Genomic DNA, 23,157 nt, shown 5'->3' on the forward strand with positions numbered 1-23,157 from the left:
CGATGGGTGTTATAACAACTGTGCAAATTGATAATGCAGAGCAGACTGCAAAATAGGCGAAACTGGGATTATTAGGCCTGTTTGGCATATGTGTTTGTAATGATTGCCCAGTGCCTGGTGTCCTGGATATGCATTTTTAATTTAAGATAAATAACCTCTTGGTGAAGACAAAAAAGGAGGAAAGAACACAGGTATGGCAAGTCTTTCTGCGAATTCCCTTTCCATGTGATATAAAGAAGAAAGATTTTATTAACTTCTAATCTGTGATTTAAGGGAATTTTAAACAGCATGTGAAAGAAAAATAATGAACAAATGTTTTCAAGTGGGAGAAATCTGTCCCTGCCATATGTTTCAGTGAGTCATCCCTTCTGCAGGAGGAAATCTTGCAATTGTTTCAACTATTCCAGTCACTAATCCTTTTTATTTAGTAGCAACATCACTGTAAACTCAGCACCTGATCCTACAACGCATTAATCCCACGTGCTGGATATAAACCTGATCCCTCTAAAGTTGACACTTGTTTTGCTGTGGGCACAGGTTAAATTCTTCTCTCTGCCTGTCTCACCGTTGAGCAAAGACCAAACCTGGTCACGGGTCTCCACTTGCCAGCTAGATGATGAGATGCTCGGTGCTCGCCAGATTGTTATAGAAACCTCAAAACCCGCCACTTCTTTCTCTTTAACTTCCATGCAGACCCTTTGCATCGTGGCAGAGCCCTGTGCTGACGGTGTTGTGCGGTTGCATTGCAGGTGTGGCTGTGTGGTGGCAGCATGGAGGTCCTGCCCTGCTCCAGGGTGGCTCACATCGAGCGCAAGAAGAAGCCCTATAACAACAACATTGGCTTTTACACCAAGCGCAACGCTCTGCGGGTGGCCGAGGTGTGGATGGACGACTACAAATGGCACGTCTACATTGCGTGGAACCTGCCGCTGGAGGTACAGCCGTTGCACCCTATCCTAAATCTTCACTTTATTGGGTTAAAAGCTTGAATTGTAGAGCATTTGGTGCCCCTGGGTGAAGAAGAACCTTAAATACCCTGGTTTGCATCCCCAGTGGTGGAAGTCAGCAGAGCTCCCTCTGCTTTGAAGGAGATGCTGCAAAACCTGCAGACTTTGGAGGAATTCCTGCTGTTCACATCAGCCTTTTTATTTTCGTTTCTAAAATTTAAACCTGCATTGTAGTCTTTATCTCCTCATTGAGTGTTTGCACAGCATGAGTTTATGTCATGACACCGCTCTGCAGATGGAGTCTGTCTGTAAAGTCAGTTGGCAGAAGATTATTAATATCAGCATCATTAGCACGTGAGGTTTTTTGCTGTGGCTCGGGCAGGTCCGTGTCACGTGCAGCCCAACTCGGGTTTCCCAGCTCGCAGGTGCCATCGCTGCCCCAAACTCACTGCAGACAGTGTGTGGTCCAGGTGCCTCAGCTGTTCAATTTCCCAGTGTTGGGAAATTCAAGGCCATCGGCGCTTAGAAACTGTGTTCAGAGGTAAAGGGTTGGAGGTTGGTGGCTCGGAGAAGAGATCCCCTTCCAGCAGCACCACATGTAATTGCTCCAGAAACACTCTCTTTAAATAGCTTTGATAGTCATATTTATTTGTGCACAGAAATGATCAGATTTTCTTAGATCTGACGTGTTATTTTTCATGTAAATCCTGCCATGTTGCAGCATGGTGCGTCTTTGGAAAACTGTGGGGTCCCACCAGCAAGACAAGCTGACCATGCCCAAGGGATGCATCCTGCACGGGGACCTCCCTAGGTCATTACCTGCACTTCTACGTAAAGCTGTGTAGGCTCCAGGAGGACTTTATGTGGGTGCAAGGCTTCTGCTTGGGCTCTGGTCTCCCTGCAGGTTTGGTCTAATCATGAAAGCATCTCCTGCCTCCCAGCTCTGCACGTTGCCTGGAGCGTGCTGGCAACGCCCCCGGCTGGGCCAATCACCCCATGTCCTGCCTCTGGTCCTGCCAGAAGAAAAGGGGTTGTGGGGAGGGGGAGGTAGCGATGCTCTCCAGGTTATGGGTGGCATGAGGATTCTGGGTGCCCTGCAGACCCCCAGATACCCACTCCACTTGCAGTGTACTTAAGCAAGCGCTGTGCTGCTCTGTTCAAGTGTGAGGAGAATTCATTGCCACGAGTGGCCAGACCCTGTGTGAGCAGTTATTTACAGCCACCATTTTGGTGCTAAAAATAAACGCGAAATATTCATACCTTGCAGATCACACCTCTGCAAAGAGCTGCTGCGGTCCTGATCCTGCTGCGGCAGCGTCCCCGGCTGGCAGCGCTGTGCTCCAGGGTCTTTTGAAAAACATTAAAACATAAAAACGTGAGCTGCTGCTGCTTTCTGAGGAAAGGTTACATCTGAGGAGAGTTACTGGCATTTAGAGCCACGGTAGTCACAACTTGTACTGCATTAGAGAACAACAGGTACCTGGGAAGGGTCGATGAGCAGCCTGCACTGCCGGTTTGTCATCCTGGGGGTGGTGAGGAGTCCTGGAGTCCTTCATTATTGGGAAATAGATTAATAGAAATGGAAAGAAATGCTGTTTACCCAGCAAGCTGCAGGAGGGCACTGGCTGTGTCGGGCACTGCTCCAAGCATTCAGAGAGGCAGTTTCCTGCAGGACTGAGTGATTGCAGGTCTCTCTTAAATACTGGTTGCAAGATCCAAATGCCCATAGGCAGGGATCATAAATTACCATGGGTTCAGCCCCAGTCCCTGGGCTGATTCCTTGTGATGAGCACCATGCCCCTGCTCAGGAACAGCTTTGGAGTGCAGCAAAAAGGGATTAAAATTCATTGGGAAGCCGCAGGTCCTGTATGGCTCGGAAAAGGCAGCATCACACAAATCAGCACTGGGGTTGGGTCTGGCAAAACAGATCTGGGTTACCCTAAAAACAATTCGAGATTTTTATGTAGGTCTTACCAGTAAAATCGAGGTTTAATTTTAGAGAAGCCTTGTTTGACAGGTGGTATTGTGCAGGGGGTTATGGATATACATTGAATTATTTTGTGATGCCACTATATTCAAAACCAAGCCAGACACCCTGCACTGGATATTTCAGGTGCTGACTGGTTTGTGGTCCTGCTTTCCTCTGCATCCTGTCTCGCCCACTCAGATTTCAGCCTGTCCTACCTGTCTACACTGAATCATCTTTATTTTTACCTATGAGCTACCAGTCGTGCATTAAAATGGTGTCTTCTCTAAAGCAGAGTGAATAATTCATTAGAAGATCATTACAAGCATTGTAATGGAAAATTGCTTTCCCAGCTGTATTTAATGATCACTGCAAAAGACAAGAGCAGGAGCTAAAATAGAGTAGAAACCCAGACCTGTAGGAAGGAGTAAAAGGGGCTGCAATGTGCCTTTGGTTTCCTTCACCTGGCTACTGCATTAGTTCCCCAAATTCTGTAATGAAATGAAGAGTTAAAGGTGGGCAGCTCTTTTCAGCCCCTGCTCCCAGCTCCTTAAGATTATTCCTCCGGGGACAGATACCCTGGCTTTGTCTGCTTTTAAATTGGCTTGAGTAGTGGGGTTCCTCTGTGTCTCCAGGGAGACCGTTTCACCACGTAATTGTCCAAATCGTCAAGAGGTTTTTCTGAGGTTTAGCCCCAACTTCTCTCCTGTAATTTTTATCCTTTATTCTTAGCTATCTGGTCTATTACAGATGAATCTTAAACCTTTCTCTTTTTTTTTTCTTTTCCTTTCCCCCTTATTTTATACCTTTTAACTGTGCTATCCTCTGTGCTGCCTCTTAGTAGGGTCGCACACCCTTGGTGTGTAAGGGGTAGGGTTTTGGTCCTTAATGCACAGTCAGGGATTTGCGTTTCCAGGATTCAGCACGGGACCATCTTTCCAGTCCTGATGTACATTTGCTGTTAAACTCTTCTGGTAGTTCTATACATCAGTATCTAAACAGGAGGTGAGATCTTTTAAAAATACTTTGTCATTGTGCCCGTTAACAGATTCAGCCCTTCTCAGATGGATCCAAAGCCCAGGGGAATTGATGAGAAGATTCACCTCTGTAGCACTGTACTTCTCATGTTTCCTCCAAAACCTTTTCTTCTCCATTTGCATTCTCTTTTCTGAAGTACCTCCCAGGACCAAAATGTGTCCAGCATCAGTCTGGTAGCCATTGCAAGGATGCCTTCAAAACCTACGAGAGAAGTACGTGTCTCCTCACCGTAGCTCTGAAACCCAAGTCTTCCTTCTGACTTCTGTGAGGATGATTTCAGCCTTGAACACACATGACAAAATTCCCTGGCATGGCCTCTACATGGAGTTACCTAGCCATTGGCAGTTTCCAGGTGGCTTGAAAGTGATACCAAACATCAGTGAAATACGCTCATTTTAAATCTTTTTTAAGAGTAATTGTTCAGTGACATGCTGTGTCTTTATTTTTCAGAATCCAGGTATTGATATTGGAGATATTTCCGAGAGAAAAGCGTTAAGGAAGAGCTTGAAGTGTAAAAATTTCCAGTGGTACCTGGACCATGTTTATCCAGAAATGAGAAGATACAACAACACCGTTGCTTATGGCGAGGTAATTAAGGCTGCGCAGTCCCTTAGATCAGACTGGTAATATTTACAGCTGGTGAGTCTCTGATGAGAAATAGCCTCGAAGGAGAGGAATGCAAATAAAAACCTACTGTTTGTGTATAATTATATAAATTTGTATAAATCTGTTCACAGTTTCTTCTAAAAACCTCTTGGGGATTTACTTCTGATCTTGGAGACCGTATACAGTAAAATATTTTAATACCTCATTTACTGAATTGACAGAAAATTATCTATATTACTGAGATTCGATTCAAGGATTAAGCAGCTGTATGTGTATTTTTAATACATAGTCATCTTATAAAACCCTTTGACTTAAACTCAGCCTAGTTCCTTACAAGGTCTCTGTAGGATACAGTGTGTTGTCACAACAGCTTAAGGGTGAGATAAAGTAAGGAGACTTAATTCAATCTCTGCTGGCTTTGAGACTGTACTGGGAATATAAAACCAGACATTTATGGGGACTGATAATACTCTGTTGCAATTGGTCTCATGGAATAGTGGCAGTTTGAGAAGGCTTCTTGAAGCACAGCCCAAGCACCCCAGATGGGCATTCATTTTAAGGAAGATTTATTATCAAAGTTACTTAATGCCTTCAAGCTAAAACCTCCCAAAAAGTACTATTTTCAAAGGCATTATTGCAGTTGCCCTACATGGGGAGACTGGAGAGAGCCTATTAACTCTGTATTAACATACGTGGTCGCTGGGGTTCTGCGGCCGTTTGGCTTTGTAGCATGAACCCAGCACTTCCATGCTCCCTCCGAGGTGTGTCCTTCACTACCTGGTGGCTGGTTTGCCATCCTTCTGTCTCCTCCTGCATCCCTGCGACGATTCGAAGGGGCTCCTTGTGTTAGATGAATTTTTTTCCCTGCCTTATTGAGCACTTTTGAGATTTCGATGAAATACAAGCGATTCTGCATTGATTTCGGGCTCCTGGCAACATGCTGACAGCGATCTAAAAATACGTTTGTTACCGCCACACATGACCAAATACAAAGAAAACTGTGTTCAAGGAAGTTGGCTCCTTTGAATGGTGATTATTATATAAGAGCAGTCATCATTAGGCCCTGTATTTAAGGAAAACATATGGCGCACTAAACCTTTCTCTGCCTGATTATGCCTAGTGATATAGCACTGTTTATTCTTTCTATAGCAAGAGAAGCTAGAGACATTGCTGCACATCACTTTATTGCTTATCTCTGAAGAGACAGGGCCATATAACTCTGCACTTTTTATTTCTTACAGCTTCGAAACAACAAGGCGAAAGATGTCTGCCTTGACCAGGGCCCGCAGGAGAACCACACAGCAATATTGTACCCGTGCCACGGCTGGGGACCACAGGTGAGGAGTTACTGTGCTGGGACCATGCGTGCCGGGAGCAGGCGGTACCCAGCAGAGGCTGGATGGACAGAGGACCGAGTATGGATGTGCAACTTGTCTGTTGGCTTCTCTCTCAAATGTATAAGGCCCAGCTTCTTGTGAAACACACCTCGGATCTAAAGGTGCATTTTCCCAGCCACTCTTGGAGTAGCTATTTTCTGGATTACTGTAATCAGGTGAGAGCTGCAACTAACAGCATAATTTGAAAAAATCTTCCGGATGAGGGTAAATAATGCTGAAAGCAAATAGCCAATGAGCAGAGCATACATAAGCAGAGCATTTTAAGACATTTCCATTCTCTTTTCACCCAGCAGAGTAAAAAGGTACCAACTGGGTAAAGAAAACATACAGTGCTTTTTAACAGGATGAGAATTAACCATAACATTAGTTATCTAGCACTCCTTTTGCCTCTCCAGATGGAGAAGAGCAAACCCAAAGCTTCTTATCCTAATTTTAAGATTATTCTACGTTAAAAGCGGTCATTCCAAGATTCACTCTAGATCTTATATCTTTTAGAGGATTAGTGGATGTGTCAAATACTAAAAGTTAGTGATGATGATCTAATTCAACCTCTTCTGTAGTTTTATCTCTTACATTGTTTTAAGAAGAAAGCAGCATGGGATTGCCACTAGTTTGGTTGCCATAGAGTTGGGACAAAACGGGGTACAACACTAGCTCTGTCGCTGCTGGCATCTGTTAAAGCGATGGCAGACTCTAAGCTGGACATTCAGGATGTGCAGCTCCGGGGATAATTTACCCAGTTCCCCACTAACTTTTCCTGTCTGTTTTTCTCTTATCTCTGCCCATATCCTCACTTCAGTATTATTCCTAAATCCTGTGATTCCTTTTGTGTTTTTACTTCTTGTGGTTATTATCTCATCATACAAATCCCTTAGGACGATATCCTTCTGCCCTACAGTCTTTAAGGAGAAAATACAACAAGTTTCCTTTAGGTCTGGAAGCTGAATGGCCACCTTACAACACATGGGGTTTTCAAGTATCCCAATGTGGTTTTTAGGTTTTCTTTCATTACCAGAAGCATGCCTGACTTCCCTAAAGCCACACAGTAGCAGCACTTGTTCTTCTGGCATTTTAGCTCTATCCAGTGAGGCTCTGGGTGTTTATCGTCAGGATTTGATGTATATACCTGACTTCAACCTCCTGCTTTTGATTTCATTTCCCTTGTAAATGCTGTGGCTGTCTATATTGGAAATTTAGCCAAAGCAGGGAGGCTGCAGATGACAGGCCCTACCGCCACTGTGCTTGCATGGTGTCTAGTGGCGATGGGTGGAAACAGGGATAAACTCCTCCGTGACAAGGCTGTTTCTTCTGTTCATTTTCTTTTTTGTTTGTTGAAAAGTCCACGCTCATTGCCAGGCTCAGAAGTATTTCCCTGTTACCATCTCTGGATCACCCACATTTAGGCTGAAGGGGTTGCATCTACTGATCTGCTTACAAATTGGGGCAAAACTATACCTAAAAGTGTCTGAATGCCAAGTTTCTAGGCTGAAGCCATCATCCACATTCTCTCAAAAGAAGGCAAGGTGTGCTGTGGAAGGATACCCATGGCACCTCGCACGGTGGCATAGGTCCTGCCTGTTGGTCTCCATTGCCGAGAGGACGAGTCTTAACACTGGAAGCTTAACATCGATTTGGGGGAGGTTAGGTGAGACAATCCCATCCCAGCTGTGCCCAGATGATGAGTTAAGTAAGTTTAAGGTGCCTACAGAGATTTCTTTTTATTAGCAGCACAACAATCTGTCTTTTTAGGGAAGACCCGCCCTCTCATTGCACATATTCTGGTCACTGTGATGTGTGGGCTGTGTTCTTCCCTTACCCAGTAATGCAGCCCTGGCTTGTCATTCCACCATTTTCTGTCTTGGCATCATGATGTTTATTACTCTGGCATTGGCTGTGTCTTCCAACAGCTTATTTTAACATCACACCCCCAAACCAGAGCTGTAAGTGCTGGCAGATGACACAGGTTTAGGCTGTGGGCAGGACCACATGTCTAAAGTGTTGTGAGCACCTAAGTCCTGTTGAAATTACTGCACGACAGCAAACTGTTGTGGTGAAGCACCACAGGTGACACAGCAATGTACCATCAAAGGCAAGTTACTGTGTCAAACCTTCATCTCAACCCAAGTGCATGAATTAGAAATGCTTGACACCAGTGGTTGAATTCCTGCTCCCAAGAGCTCTGTAAGCCTGCCCTGCACCTCTGTTCCAGGGTCACTGGGATCTCCATGCAGGAATGGAGAGGGGAAACTTCTGGCTCCTTCATAATGATATAAAAGAAAGCTCAACACTGAGGTTGTTGCATTCATTAAGACCAAAACTGTGAAATATAACATAATAAAGACTATCCTATTAAGTACATGCAGGTACTTCATAATAAAACCCTGCCTGTGCAAATTTCTTCCATGAATCAGAAAGGAGAGCAGGGAGAGGAAGAAAAGTGCCCCACCAGACAGTAGGGTTCCCCAGCTTGCTTGTAGTAATTTATTTATTGAGCAGATTTCCAATTTAAGCATCAGAGCGTTCCAGTTCAAACAGAGGCTGCTGTGACCAGTTTGCTGGCTCCAGTTGCATCCTAGGCCATGATGAGTTGTAGCCCATCTTGGATTTGAGTGTCTTTTTTTGAATAGCCCAGTATTGAATACCTGTGTGAATACCAGAGAGAAGAAAACTCAGCGTTGAAAACAGAACTTTCTTTAATCCATTGGACATTGCAGATAACGTCAGTCTCGCTCCCTCACAGTGCTCCTGCAGCCTGTGCGTGGGAGGAGGTCTTTACGAGGGAGGGAGGTGCCACAATTGCTGCTTTTCAGGTGGGGAAAAACAATAGAGTTTACAGAAAAATCTTGTAGCTGCCCCCCAGGGTCTGGGAACTTGTAATCCCATTCCTGGTAGCTTTCCTGAGACAAGATCTGACTTTTTTGTCATGTCTTGAGGATTAGCTCATCAAATCTGGGTGAAAAACTGGAGCACTAATCAGAGCTTAGCAAGACAGGATGTCAGGTCTGTGCTCTGTCAGGGACCTCAAATGCGACTTAAACATGTGTCTTTTAATTCTCCACCTGCAAAATGAGCCTCATTGGCATGAGGATGAGTTGATCATTGAGATGGAGCCCAGTGGGGATGTAGAGCTGCAGGTCACTGCAGCTGTGGGACCCTTAGTGAATGGGGTCCAGCATTCTTGAGGAGGTTCATTTTCAGCTAAAAAAATACATAGTTCAAGTGAAGGGAATGTGTAAAGAGCCCGTTCTCACAATATGGCCACCCTGGGCTTTCCAGGCTTACCAGGACTAAGCAATCCCAAAGCTCATCGGAGTGTGATCTGCAAACTTCAGGAGCCACCTGAACCTAGGAACCAGTTGCAGGTGTCCTTTGGGTAGAGATAAATCTCTCTTTGGTTTATCCTTGCCTTTAAACAAAGATCAGTCAACTGTGGCTGATTGAGTCACTGCTAAATATAACCTAGCTGTTGTTTAAATGCACCCAGTTTTTTTTCTTAAGTGGCACAAACTGCCCTTTGGACTTTCTGGATGGAAACTTAAACCTCTAAGTGCATTATAGTATGAGAAACTGAATTAGCTTGACATTGCCTGCTAAACCTGGGCTTTAAGATGAATGGCTAAAAGCAGGTTATTTATTTTTTCCTCAGCTGTTTTTGTGATTAGACTTAATGATGTTTTCTTTTCCTACCTGATGTTCTGAAGCTCCCTTCAGCTCGCCTGTCGTGCCAGCTCAGCACAGATTTTTCTTCTTGGTCTTCCACCTCTACATTGTCCCTTCCCTCTCCAGCTGAGAGCCAGTTCTTGGCAGTTCTTGTTTTTTGTGATACGTGCAATTAGTTTAACTCCTTGAAAATGCTTTTTAAAAGGAGCTATCAGCGAGTGCAGAAGCTTTGAAATTAGCCTTTTGCAGAAGCATGGGCACCACACAAAATAAATTGGACTTCCACTACTACTGTTTAATTAATGGGCTGCATGTTGTAATTGCTGGGAATATAATTAGAAGTAATGTAAGCACTTTGTTCAAATAGCTCACTTGTTTTTTATATATATGTATACATGTATAAACCACAAGGATTTGCAATCCCTTTTGAATTGTTCAGCATCCGAGAGCACACACAGTGGTGCCTGCGCTCAAAGTTTGTGCAGTCTCCTACAACTGCCACTTCTCTCTCTGATGCTGTGGTCCAGCCCTGCTCGTTGAAACGCATTCACACGCGTTCACAGGGGCAGGTTCCTTGGCTGCAGTGAGCGAGGGTGAGGTGTAGGCTCCCTGCTGGCATTGTGATGATGCAAGGACAGCGGTGTGGCGGGTCCTGTTCCCTGCCACACCAGGTAGTGTTGGGATTTTGTGGGAAGTCTTCGCTCTTTCTAAGCCCATCCCCACACTGTGCTGCTGTGCGCTGCGGCTGCATATCTGTAGGTGAGCAGCCCAACACAGAGAGAAGGGGAATCACCTGCTCTGCAGGGAGAGATTTGTCCCGTTCAGGCAGGGCAGCTTGTATCGTATCTTGAGTTTCTGCTCTCTCTGCCATGACTGCTAATCGGTTTAAGCTAAGTGTGTAGCATTCAGACGGATTCAGTTAAGTGTGATGGGTCCCATACCTAGCGCTGAATGCGGATGAGATCTTGGGTGTTGCTCACGGCACTGCTGTTGTAACATCTATCCCTGGGGGAAGTTTTTGGTTTTTTCTCATGTTTTCCCTTTAGCTTTCCATTCTCCCTGCTTTCATTCACTTCCAGGTCAAACCATTATCAGATTTAACGATGAAGTATCCTTTTATCCTGTAATTATATTGAGCCTGCTCGTGGATTTTTTTTCCTCCTGATGGCTTCATCTTTTAAGCAATACATCATGAAAACACCTTGCCATAATGATGTATTACACTAATAATATAGTAATACCTCATTGGAGTGACAGAACTATGGTGATATATTAAGGTGATAGAAAGCACTATAATACTATAAAACTTAAGATAATGTTCACCCAGCAGAGCATTTCATTTAATTATAGGATAAAATATGTTTTGCCTATTTAAGCATCAGAACTTGAGGACAAAACCATCAATACTGAGATCATCCGGGACATGGCAGTATCAAGGGTGACAAAATAGCACATCAGATTAAATTGTGTTAAAAAGAAAATACTGTACGCTTTACTTGTGGTTACTAATTGATGATGTCCTCAGCGCAGAAAGGAAGCTAAACAACCCTAGATTATTTTCCAATAGAGTCAATGAAGGTCATCAAGGCTTTTATTTCCCAGGTGCTAAGATGTCTAATTAACTTCCTCCCATCCCCAAGATGCAGCCAGCCAGAAACAATAATCAAAGAAGATGTATTGGTCGTGCAAGTGTGCTGATGGGAGAGCTGAGTGATGCAGCGAGCACGTGTGGCCGTGTGCCCCTCCGCTCTCCCGGCATCAGCGGCGGCTGTGGGTCCCCCCCAGGGCAAAGCAGCCCCCAAAGTGGTACCTGAAGGTGGGGGCTTTGCAAAATGCATTTTTACCTGGAAGGGTGTTCGTAAGAGGCTGTAGGTATGAATCAGTATTTCTGTCTGGGGATGTGGCTTTGGGCCACTTACATTGATTAAGGGGTTTAAGACCTCATCAAAGTTAACCACTTTTAAATGGTTAGCTTGTTAATGTTTTTAAACTGTTTTTCTCTGGTCCTTTCTCTTGGTCTTTTCCTTTGTTTCTTGGCCTGTGCCAGGCTGGGTAATTCCTTCAGGCGTTTCCTCAGGCTAGTACCTCCATATGTGTCCTTTTCCTGCTGGATTGTCTGTATCCTTCACTGTTCGTTCCGCTCGTCCCTGGCTTGGTCTGCTTTCTGGAGGCTGACAAACCTGGTTAGCAGGCAATGAGACGTGGGAAAGATCACTTTAAAGGGCAGATATATTTTTGGAGGGCGAGAGAGCAAAATTTAAACTCAGGTGACTTTAGTCATTTGCTTTGCCACAAAGCCAGGAAAACAGTTTTGTTACATGAAATATCACTGGATTTAACAGGTTCAGTGACTGTCACTGACTTCCTGTGAGTGGACTGCACTTTGGCAAAACCTCCTTCTTCATCAATGAAATAATTTCCTTTGAAAAAAAGACAAACTTTTATTGTCTTTAAGCACCATGATGACTGTGTGAGGAAATCATGGGTGACTGCAAAGCAGCCATGGGATCTCCGAGGGAGTAGCCTTGTTGAGTCACTTGCTGACATAGGCGACATTTTTGGGGTGGTCAGCAGTGAAAGAACAAAGAACAGGATGGACAGTCCTCAGGAAACGTCTGAGAGGAGAAAACCAGTGTGGTCCAGCAGGAGGACATTTGGTGGAAGGGCTTCCCAGATCCTACAAAACAGCTTACCTGGCTGTGCTGTGAGGATGAGGAGGAGAGGGGAAGAGCATAGACTATTCAGGTGGTGCTGGGTGGATTGGGTGCCCTGGGCAAAAGGGCAGGATTTAAACAGTTACGTTGCTGAGACTCCCAAACACGGCATCCAAAGAAGGAGCATATTGAAATCCTGATCATGGCAGGCCCTTCTTGTGGTCTCGTGAGCCAAGGAGTGTTGTTACCCTGGGGGTATTTTGCACTGATGCTGAATATCCCTATGAGCACTTGCAGAAGCCTCACACTATTACATTTGTTCACTCAGCTTTCGTATGTAGCCAAATGAATTCTCATCAACCACCTTTCCCAGAGATCATCATCTGGGGCTGTGCTGGCTGTGTGGAAGTGTGCAAGTTTGCTTGAAATGCTGAGTTGGTGAGTTGGTGAATTGCTGCATCCACTCAGAAGGTTTCAATAACAACGGCACGTGTAATTTACTGCTATTTAAAGCATACGTATGGCCTCTTCAGTTTCTAAGCTAGGCTCAGGTCTTACATGAGCCCACTGTCTGGAGCTACTCTTTAAAATGTTGGTCAGTGCGCTACGTGGTGATGAGTCAGGGGTGCTTCCCATCTCTTTTCTTACTGGGCAAATTCAGATAGAAAGTGCCAGCCACGCTGCAGCTATGCTCCCCAGAGCTGCCTGTGCGACCATCTCGAATGTCAGCCTCTGCTCTGTATTTTCTTCCTTTTAATCCCTCAAGAGAAACCTAACGGCAGCAGGATTGGTCCTTCGCCACGGGACTCCCATTTACCCGAGGGCCTCACCCCCTGCTCTCACCTTGTGGTTGAGACCCCTGTCTCACTCTGGAGAGGACCGAAATAACAGTAGGAGAATTAAGGAATCAAAGGCTAAATATCTCAAAAGAAAAAAATTCCATAGATGTCTTAGGAGCGTGGTGGAGCTTGCACTCTTGAGCTAGACAGGATTTTTTGGGAATAATCACTCTCAGGTTTGACGGTTGGACAGGCTTGAAGGCTGCAATGGCTGTTGCTGAGCCTCAGCTGTGCTCAGCAGAGTAGATCAGGCATTAGGCAGTGTGCTAGATCCAGACACGTGTTCGAGGCTTTATTTATCTGGCTATTATACACAGTAGATGACACATCTAATAGATGCACATAATGCATTTTTCATAATACTCCTGTTTGTTTTTCAGCTCATTTTGTCTTCCTGCAGCCCCCACCCCGCTCCCTTCCTCAGGAAAGATTTGGTTTTTGCTCTACTTATTTTTCCCACCACATTAGGCGATAACGTGTAAGAGCAGAAATCATGTTGCCTTGTGGGCATTAGGCCAACTGTCTGAAGACAAGCTGCCAAACATCATAAAAAAAGAAAGTGTCTAGCACACTAATTATGTACACAGTAGGAAACATTTTGGAAGCAAGAGGGGAGAAATTCGCACTGTCCATTTGGGACATCTGGATGATATCTTCCGTCTGTATAGGAGAGGGCTTGTCTTTTTTTGTCTTTTCCTTTATATACCTTTTTGCAAGACAAGCGGCCTCGTCCTCTGTGTTGGTGCTGAAATACTAACTCAGATGAGATGTGTGGTTAAAAACACGCTGTCAGGCTGAGAGCACTGACTTGCTTGAGGCTTGACTCATCAAAACATCAGACTGATAAAAACAAATAATGTGAACCTGAGCCTTCAGCTGGGCTGGAGATGCCCAGGGAGTCATTCCCAGGTTGCTCCAGCGTTGTGCACAGGGCAGCTCCCTTGCTGGGAGCCTGGCACAGTGCGAGCTGAGCTCAGTGCTGGATAGGATCCCCATCGTGCAGTCAGGCACCCCATGCCTGGGGGAGACAGTTATGGCTTTAACTCTGCAGGCTGCCCTCCTTTCCATCTCTGCTGCACAGCACTTTGGAGGAGGAATTACTGTAAAGCTAAAGATGTGTGCTCTTCTGCACCATCTTGCAGAGGGATTTGGGGGGCAGAAGAGCAGATCCTACTGCAGTGTGGTACTTTGCCCCACACAAGCATCAGCTGTATGATGTGGGCTGCCCTGCATGCATGCACGCACCCTTCTGCATTCTTACCGCAGCTGGACCCACCTCTGGGGATGGATACTGTTGGCAAATGGACCTCGGGGAGAGGTAAAGTAGGGGAGGTCTTGCTTTGATAGACAACACGCTGGCTAAAAGTGTAGCTGCACCAGCAGCTGGGAGCAAAACATAGCAGGCACCTGTCCTGAGGCGGATGGGCAGCATGGAGGCCAGCCAGAGGATTCAGCACGTCTGTACCTGCAACCAGCATCATGGAGGGCAGGCAAAATCGGCTTCGTGCACCATAACTGTATGTGCAGTTACTAGCTGGAGTTGGACCCTGTTACATTGTTTTAACTTGATTTTCAATATTTAATTATTCTCACTGAGATAACCCAAACTCCCAGTGTGATTTACTGACTCTTTTTAAGCATCTGGGTCACAGATACGCTCAGTTAATTAATGTGCTGAATACTCCTTATTTGTCTGCTAGATAATGGATTGATTCATAATTTAAATAAGCAGCTGTGTATATCTTTCCCTTGAACTATAAAAGGCAGGCCACTGTCATTCATCTCTTTTCACTCCTGAATTTAAATACGTTTAGGAAAATGTTTTGGTGGGATTCCTTAAAAACTGCAAAGGGAGGAGCCCTTAGCGTGCAGGCCCACGCCATGGCAGGGCTGCCTCGGTGCCGTCTTGATGCCAGCTGCGTGCTGCCTGCCCAGCGCTTCTGAGACCGTCGGCACTGCCCCGTGCTCCCAGCCTGCATCTCCCTGGCAGCCGAGATGGGTCCCTGGGAGCACTGGGCGGTTGGATGCAGGGGATATCGCAGGGGTTAGCTGCAATCCTGAGCCTTTGCTTCAGTGCTGAACCGCAGGGGAGATTTGGGCTTGTGTCCCTGGGGAATGGGGCCAATTATATTGGACCCTTTTGGCTGTCGTTGCTGCCCGGCTGCTGCTGGAGTTGCTGGAGGGCTGTGCCAGACACACCAGCAGCATCACTCGCAGGCCAAAGCAAGGCTGGCTTGCCAAGGATGTGAGTATCCACAGGCTGGGCCAGCATAACTGGCCAAGCCAGCTGGCTCCATCTGAAAACCAGGGGAAATCATCCATTGCCCCAGCCCACAGAGTGTTCAGGCCCAAAGGAGGCTGGAGAAGTCTGCCCTGTGATGGGTTTAAGGTTCAGAGTTATTCTTATCCCCTTGCTGTGCCTCAGCTCCTCTCCTGCACCTGCAAAATAAAAACCCAAACCAGCAAGAAAAAAAGGCTGGAGAAAGTTGGGTTTCCTCTTGTCAGTTCTACTTTCTCAGTGTGCCATCCTCACAATTTTTTTCCTGGGGCTCTGCAAACTTGTCCTTTCCTCTATTGCTTTTTAATGATATTCCAAAGATACTGATGGTTGTCTTTCTCTCCTTCCCTGCCCCCAGCTTGCACGCTACACCAAGGAGGGATTCCTTCATCTCGGCGCCCTCGGGACCACGACTCTTCTACCGGATACCCGCTGCCTGGTGGATAACGTGAAAAGCCGCTTCCCTCAGCTCCTTGATTGCGAGAAGGTCAAGAGCAGCCTCCATAAGCGCTGGAATTTTATACAGGTTTGTAACGCGTCTGCTATCGATGCTGCTCCTCTGCTTCCAAACTGTGGGTTGTGGCACGTGGTGTTTGACATGAGATGCTGTAGGAGAAGACGAAATGGTCCCATACAACAGCAGGTGCCAGGTCCTAGGGCAGAGGGAAAAGGTTAAGAGGGATCAGGGGCAGCGACAATATTTTAGGACAATTTCCAGTAGAAGTTTCCCTTTCTGATACTCTCACGTGCCCTGCTGATGATTTCCAGATTTCTTTGTTTCTTACAGATAATCTGTGGTGTAATACAAGCAATTTTGCCCAAAGCAGGGTGTAAATAATATATGTTCTACAGAAGTGCTGCACCTTCCTAACACAGGGGTGTAGCTGTGCTGTTTAAAGGTTACAGATGTCCTTTGCTTGCTGACGTGTTGGGGATCCATGTTGTTAGTGATACAGGTTGCTCATTCAATTCACATTGATTGTTTTAGGAATTATTTTATTGTTTGAATTGCATTACCGCCCAGCTAAGTGCTGTGCACTTCCCAGCAATGCACAAGGACACAGCTGCACTCCTGGGCAGCACACGGTCCTGGCTTGCTTCACAAGTCTTTAATTTTTTTTAATATTTTCCCCATAACCTTTAATTTTAGAATGGTGCCATCCTGAACAAGGGAACGGGACGATGCTTGGAAGTGGAGAACAGGGGAATGGCCGGCATCGATCTGATTCTTCGCAGCTGCACAGGACAAAGGTGGACGATTAAAAATTTCATCAAGTAAAGGGTGGAAAAGTCAGAGAAGTTTGACTCGAAACAGGGCTGACTTGGACTGATCTGACTGGACTCCTTTGAAAAGGACAAAATATCAAAACAGAGCTTTATTCATGTTATTAGGAGAGGACATGGGGGAAATGGGCATTTGTGTCTATTTTTATTGTGTATTAGTCTCCCACAGCTGATTCCAACTGTGTGAAATTGGGTCAGAACTGCTATTTTCTTCTAGCAAGCACTCTAAAAGGTACCACTTATTTCTGCTGGAATGACTGTAATAAGCTCATGCAGTCTTGTGAGCATTTTACTGACGGAATTTTTGCTTTCCCAGGCGACTCCAAGCTTTCCTAAAGGGCCACCACGATCGGAGTCGAGAGAACCTGGATATACCTGCCTGGCAAGCATGAAAACTTACATGCTTGTGAGAGGAAAAGGTTGCCAAGCCCCAAATGAGCTGAGTTTGAAAGATGTGCTGTTTTGCTAGATCCTCTCTCTGTTTTCCCTTTCTTGCCCCTGCATCTAGCAGCCCCTTTCTGGAGTCTGGGAGAGGCAAAACCCACTCTGGTAGCTCCTGTGGATCTTTCCAGCCCTTAATCACAGATGTCATCAAACAAAATCCTATTGAATAAAAACACTGATCTCCCATTGGCCCCTGTCCCTTGCCAGTGGCCAAGCTAGCCCCATGCAGCACAAGTCCCACCCATGGAGACCCCAAATGGGTTCCCTTTGGAAAAGACCTTGGATGTCTGCCTGCCTGTTTGGGCAGTTGCCTGCCCTTTTGGGTGTCAGCTGGACTCGTGCAGGGTGAATAAGGTTTGCAGGATGCTTCCTGCCCCACGGGAGCCTGGGGAGCTGCAGATCCACCTTGCCCTCCCAGCAGGGCTGTTGGCCTGACACTACCCCTTGGAGACCCACCTTTTACTGTTTTTTTGCTCTTTTCTTGTAGAAGTGAGGATGGATGCTCTGGTGTGTGCAACAGGCCGAGAGCAGGTAATGTGAGAGAAAGTCCTGCTCGGGCTTCCCTCCCATGGAGGCTATAGGGTTTGGTTCTAAGGCATCCTTGCTCTGAACAAAGACATCAGTAATGGTAGTCTCTGTAACTTTGTAGTGGTGTTCTCTTCCCAAAGCTCGAGCACACCTATCCTGCCTGGTCAGTGTGTGACTGTGGTCAAGGTCTACCCCAAACAGTGCATGTTGCTGCAGACCTTCATGAGCTATGGTGAAGTAAGGAAAGGGAAAGGCAGGGCAAGAGACCAATAAATGGCAGTTTGGCTGAAATTCTTGACCTTGAAGTTACTTGATGCTTGTTAATACGGTAGAGTGATCTCACCTGCTTTTTTGGGCCCACAGTAATCTTGGCTACCAAATTTACCCAGCCATCATAGGAGGCTGTTGTTTTGGGGTCCTGATGTCTGGCTACATGGAAAAGGGAAATGTGGTCTTGCAAAGTTGCTTTACATCGATGCTAGACTAATGGGTGGATACAGGCTTCAGTCACTGGAGAGGAGAATCCAGCCCATCTCCTGTCCTTCTCACAGAATAATACTCTTTCTGGTTGCCCTCTGGCTAGGGTGCTCTAAAATATATTAATATATGAGATGTACGTGTAAATATGTTTCCCAAAGACGGGATGTGCACAGAGTTGTTTGCTGCAGAGTACTCATGCCTGTCTTCCATTTGCATCAGGATGAAGCTACCTGGATGTTTAATGAGTTTAATTTTCAATGCCATGCAGCAGGTTTATAACTGATGTTTTAGTAATTTATTGAACAGAAGCAGATATATTTCGTTGTTCCTTCTACAGCAATGAGTGTCACATAGGACTGATTGTTCGTTTAGGCTTCACAAGACTTCTTCATCCACTGGGGTTGTCTCTTGATTTTTTTCCTTTGCCTTCCTTAATGAAGTAAAACCTCTTAGTTGTCCTGAATTGCAAAGTAGGGAGTCAATGTAGAATTTTGCTCTCTTATTCGCTGTTGCATCATCTCTTGTGTAATAAATTTTAGCACTTATAAAACAAATATGATCACAATGTCTTTAGGTGCATGATGTGTTTCCCCTTGCATTTGTTGCTGCCTTCTAAAAAAAGCAATTTACTGATGAAGTGGACTCCAGGAAAGTCTGGGGCATTTGAGACGTCACAGCCAATGGTCAAAATGGTAAAATGCCCTTTAATTGAGCAATCAGCTTGCTGTCAGTCATCAGTGGAAGCCAGATATTGTTTAGTGTTGGGAAAAGCCTGCATGTTTCAGGATAAACAACCAAAAAGCCCTTGGATGTTGCCTGTGCTATAATTCACGGTTCCCTGTCCAGCTCTAGTCCTGCCAGTGCTCAGGGCCCAAACAGATGGGCTTTGTCAGATTTAATCGTGGTGGTATAAGGTGTCACTGCCCCCAGCCTTCCATCTGCTTCAGCTGCTGGAGGTTTCTGTCCCCGTCACCGGCAGCAGCAATGAATGTCTGGCTACACCTCGGCTACCGTAATTGGCAGGACGTGCTTCAGCCACCAGGCAGGAGGGACTTGCTCTGTTTAACGCACCGGATTGTCAACCAAAGTCACTCTGGGACGTCCACGCGGCTCCGCTGGGGAGGCAGCAGCCCCTGGCAGAAGCGGGGTGCACCACCGAGCATCTCCAGCTGCCTGGTGGCATTTGTGCTGCCTGTTGGAGGTGGTGCATGTGCGCTTGGGAGCTTGTCGTCAGGTGACACGAGATGACCTGGCCATGAGGACCCTGCTGGTGATGGGCTCTTTGATCCTTTAAAATATTAACGTTCAGAGATGCCTTTCCTTCATGCTCCATAAGGAAAACAAATGCCTGAATATCCAAAAGGAAGGGAACAGTGGAAATGAACACTTTGCTCCAGGACCCTCAGGTGGGGCAGAAACCCTGCTGAGGCGGTTTGCCCATTCTCACTGGTGTACATAGAGTGCTTTCAAATGACTGAAAAGAAGCAGCATGAGTAAAATCAGGATTAAAAGTGAGAATTTAATCTGCTGTGTCCGTGTAACTGCAGTTCTGTTCTGACGTTGGTTTGTGACATGCGGAGATGATTGCTGAGGCGACGACCCGAGGTCTGCACCCTCCTAAACCGTAGAAATCTGTCTTAGAAATCTGGATCTGTTGCATCTTGTGCTTATCTCTAATAATATGTTAATTGCTTTAAAAAGTGATATCGAAGTGGTTCTTATTAAATATATGATTTGAGCCTTGCCTCTTGAGTGATTTTAAAAAGATTCACTGCTGATGAGATACAGAGGCAGTCATTCTTCTCTGTTACTTATTTAATAGAAAAGTGCTGCTGTTTTAATGGAACTTCCATTTTAAAAAGAAATGGAAATGAAGGAGAAATCAAGAGAGATGGCCGATGCAGATTAACCTCCTGTTTCATCCATCCCTGCCAGCTGCCACTCACCAAGATAATGCAGTTACATTCAAGAAGCTGAAAAGAGACATTTCATAGTAAAAAAGCATCGCTTGCGAATGCGTTCCTGTACCCAGCCTGGGCGTTTCTGAATGTTACCTGAAGCTTGAGGCCCTCCTTAGACCCACTTTCTTACATCCACATTCTCCTAAAGAACAGGTTGGCCAGTGATGTGGTGTCCCCGTAAGGAAGCGAGGTGTGGTTAGGTACGTTTGTGTGCAGGAGGGAAGTGTATCTGTAGGTGCACCGTGTAATAAGGTCACAGTTGCAGTTCTCCTGACAGAAGCATCAGCTCTCCCACCCGAGCTGAGGACCCAAAGCTGTTAGCATCAGTCCAGGTAAGTGGGGCCTTCAACCTGGGTGGGCCCGTTTGGGCAGAGTGTGGTGGAGCTCCGTCATGGAGTGACCTGTTTGCAGCCACAGGTCTCTTGAAGGGTGACACAAGATGAAAACCTGTGCTCTTGGCTTGTGCATTATACATGCTCAAGACTTTCGAAGGGGAAAGGTCCAGGTTAGAAAACGGTACGATCCGATGTGCTTTACGGCGGATTGAAGTCAAAAGTGAGCTTTTACTGTTCTGATGCCCTTAGCAGGACCTTTGTGCTGCCCAGGGCAGAAAGCCAAACTGTCAGAAAGCTCCCTCTAAGCCCTCAGGAGAAGGTAAACTGCAGTCATTTCGAAGTCAAAAGTTTGACTCGTGGATTCTCAATAGAAAAGCCTCTGTGCTTGGTCACTGAGCAGTTTGGGCACTCATCCACTGCTAGTAGAGACAGGTAGAAGCACTCCACTATGCAGTGTGAAATTAGGCATTTGAAATCTCTGCAGCTCATGTTTGTAGACGAGAAACCATCTTGCATTGGACTGAGGAGTGGGAAAAGCATATATGACCATTAGGAATCTCAGCTGGATTCCCAAGGACATGGGGTTGAAGTATTAAGGGCCCTTCCCTGTCACTGCTGAATGAAAGTGATCTGTAGATTCTCCTTTAAACGTCAGAAAAACTTTGTGCCAGCTTTAGGGACATAAACTTTTCCAGCCCCACCAGTCTGGTGCCAGAAAGGTGAGGGGCTGTGCTCTTCTGCATTTGTACTGGAAGGCCAAGATCTTGTAGGTGAGCTGATCCTGTGTATTGGGAGGAGGTGGTTCCTGGAATCACTGTTCTCATAAATCGAAAAATTCCCCAAATTATTAATGGCTTTAAATCTCTTCCTACAGGCAGGAAGCCAGTGAAGTTGCTCAGCTCATTCAGTTTTTCAGCTAAGTCAGCGCTGGTGGGACTGGGATCTCAGCTGCGCCTTTTGCTTAGAAGCAGTGACAGCATCCTTCTAGCAACATACTCAAATAAAATAACATAGCAGAAATGACGAGTTTGAAATCCCAGCTCAGCGGTCTCCAGTTATCTAGGATATCTTGTCAAGAGCAAGTGGGTTAAGGTCATGTCCCACGAGGATTACTGGGATAAATACCTGCCGATGGCTCAGCTGGGTGCAGCAGCTGGCGCTGTCTGTGGCTCCTCACGCCAGGGAGGTCTCACCTGTGGGCTGAGGTAGGAATTTATGGCAGAAATAAAAGGGTCGGTTCCTGTTTACAGGACTGCTAAGTTTGCGTTACTCATGCGAGCCTCAGCTGAGAATTTGGCCTGAGTGCTTTGGCTTGCACTTGGAGCTGAAATACCTGCACGCTGGTTGCGCTCAAGGCAGTGCTATTTATTGGGAAAATAATAACCTAGGCATCAGCTCCAGGGTCTCCTAAACTACTAAATATTTATATTGAAGGCATGCAGGAATTGCTACCTAGAACAGCCATCCCGATCCTCTGTGTCAAGTGTTGTTCCTCTGACAGAAGGCAAAATAACAAGAAGAAAGATTGTGCAACCCAGAGAGCTTTCCAGAGGAGGAGTTTCCTATTTTATTCCCATCTGGTGGCTCTGAGACGTGATGGGTAATAGCTCTCCAAATGTCTTTCCTGGCTATTGTAATTCTGGGTTTTATTGTTATAGGCAAGTATTTCATAGTTAGGCAAGAACCCGTGCAGGAACTAATTTCTTATTGTGCTCTTCAGAAATCACAGCCAGGAGGAAAATAACAGCAGAGCGGGGACAAGGTGATTTGCTGTGCTGAGATGCAGAATTGGCACGCAGCACTAAACCGGTAACAACTTCTGGCGTTTTGACAGTAGAACAGCAACTACCGAGGATCCTTTTAGCCTTGCAAGCTCCCCCTGAGGAGGCTGGGTTGTCTCCCGTGGTGCTGAAAATGTGCTTGAAGTCTCATCCTGGGGAAACTGGCCCAGCAATGCAGCCTCGCATGGCAGATGGAGCAGGGCGCTCATGTGGGTCATTGGCATGTGCAGGAGCTTCCCAAGGCTGCAGAGATGCTGAGCTGAGGAGAGGTGTGGTGGCGTTGAACTTGGCTGGCTGCTGGATGCCCACCCAGCTGCTCTCTCACCCACCCTTCACAACAGGGCAGGGGGAGAAAATAAGAAAAAGCTCGTGGGTCAAGAGAAAGTCAGGGAGGTCACTCACCAGTTACTGTCATGGGGGAAAAATAATTTCAAAACTGACTTGACTTGGGGTAAAAATAATTTCATTTACTGCAATTAAAAATGGAGTGGGATCGTGAGAAACAAAAAACTAAACCCGCCTTCTCCCCAACACCCCCTTTTTTCCAGTCTCAACTTCACTTGTTCCCAACTCTTTTCCCTTCTCCCCACTCCCCAGGCAGCGCAGGTGGATGGGGAAGGGGGGTTGCAGTCGGTCCATAACACTTTGTCTGTGTCGATCCTTCCTCACACTTTTCCCCTGTGCCATCGTAGAGTCCCTCCTATGGGCCAAAGTTCTTCCCCCCGTGGGCCACAGTTCCTGCCAGAAAAACTGCTCCAGCGTGGACTTTTCATGGGCTGCAGTGTGGCGTCTGCTCCACCATGGTTTCCTTCATGGGCTGCGGGGCCACAACCTGCTTTGCCATGGTCTTCTCAACTCGGTACAGGGGAATCTCTGCTCCGGTCCCTGGAGCACCTCCACCGCCTCCTTCTTCACCAACCTCGGTGTCTGCGGGGCTGTTTCTTGCCCATTTTTCTCAC

At 46.2% G+C, this 23,157-nt stretch overlaps 1 protein-coding gene across 1 annotated transcript in view; it reads left to right on the forward strand.

The window, feature by feature from the left end:
• GALNT17 (polypeptide N-acetylgalactosaminyltransferase 17) overlaps positions 1 to 16,664 on the forward strand; it is a 207,772-nt gene extending 191,108 nt beyond the window's left edge. The window contains exons 7-11 of the mRNA XM_086475200.1: positions 750 to 935; positions 4,402 to 4,539; positions 5,799 to 5,894; positions 15,744 to 15,911; positions 16,536 to 16,664. Of these exons, the coding sequence (XP_086331326.1) occupies positions 750 to 935; positions 4,402 to 4,539; positions 5,799 to 5,894; positions 15,744 to 15,911; positions 16,536 to 16,664 (717 nt within the window). The remainder of the gene's footprint in view (positions 1 to 749; positions 936 to 4,401; positions 4,540 to 5,798; positions 5,895 to 15,743; positions 15,912 to 16,535) is intronic.
• The last annotated feature ends 6,493 nt before the right edge of the window (positions 16,665 to 23,157 follow it).

Source organism: Leptosomus discolor, chromosome 18 (genome assembly GCF_034619465.1).
Source record: "Leptosomus discolor isolate bLepDis1 chromosome 18, bLepDis1.hap2, whole genome shotgun sequence".
NCBI classification, from domain to species: Eukaryota; Metazoa; Chordata; class Aves; order Leptosomiformes; family Leptosomidae; genus Leptosomus; species Leptosomus discolor.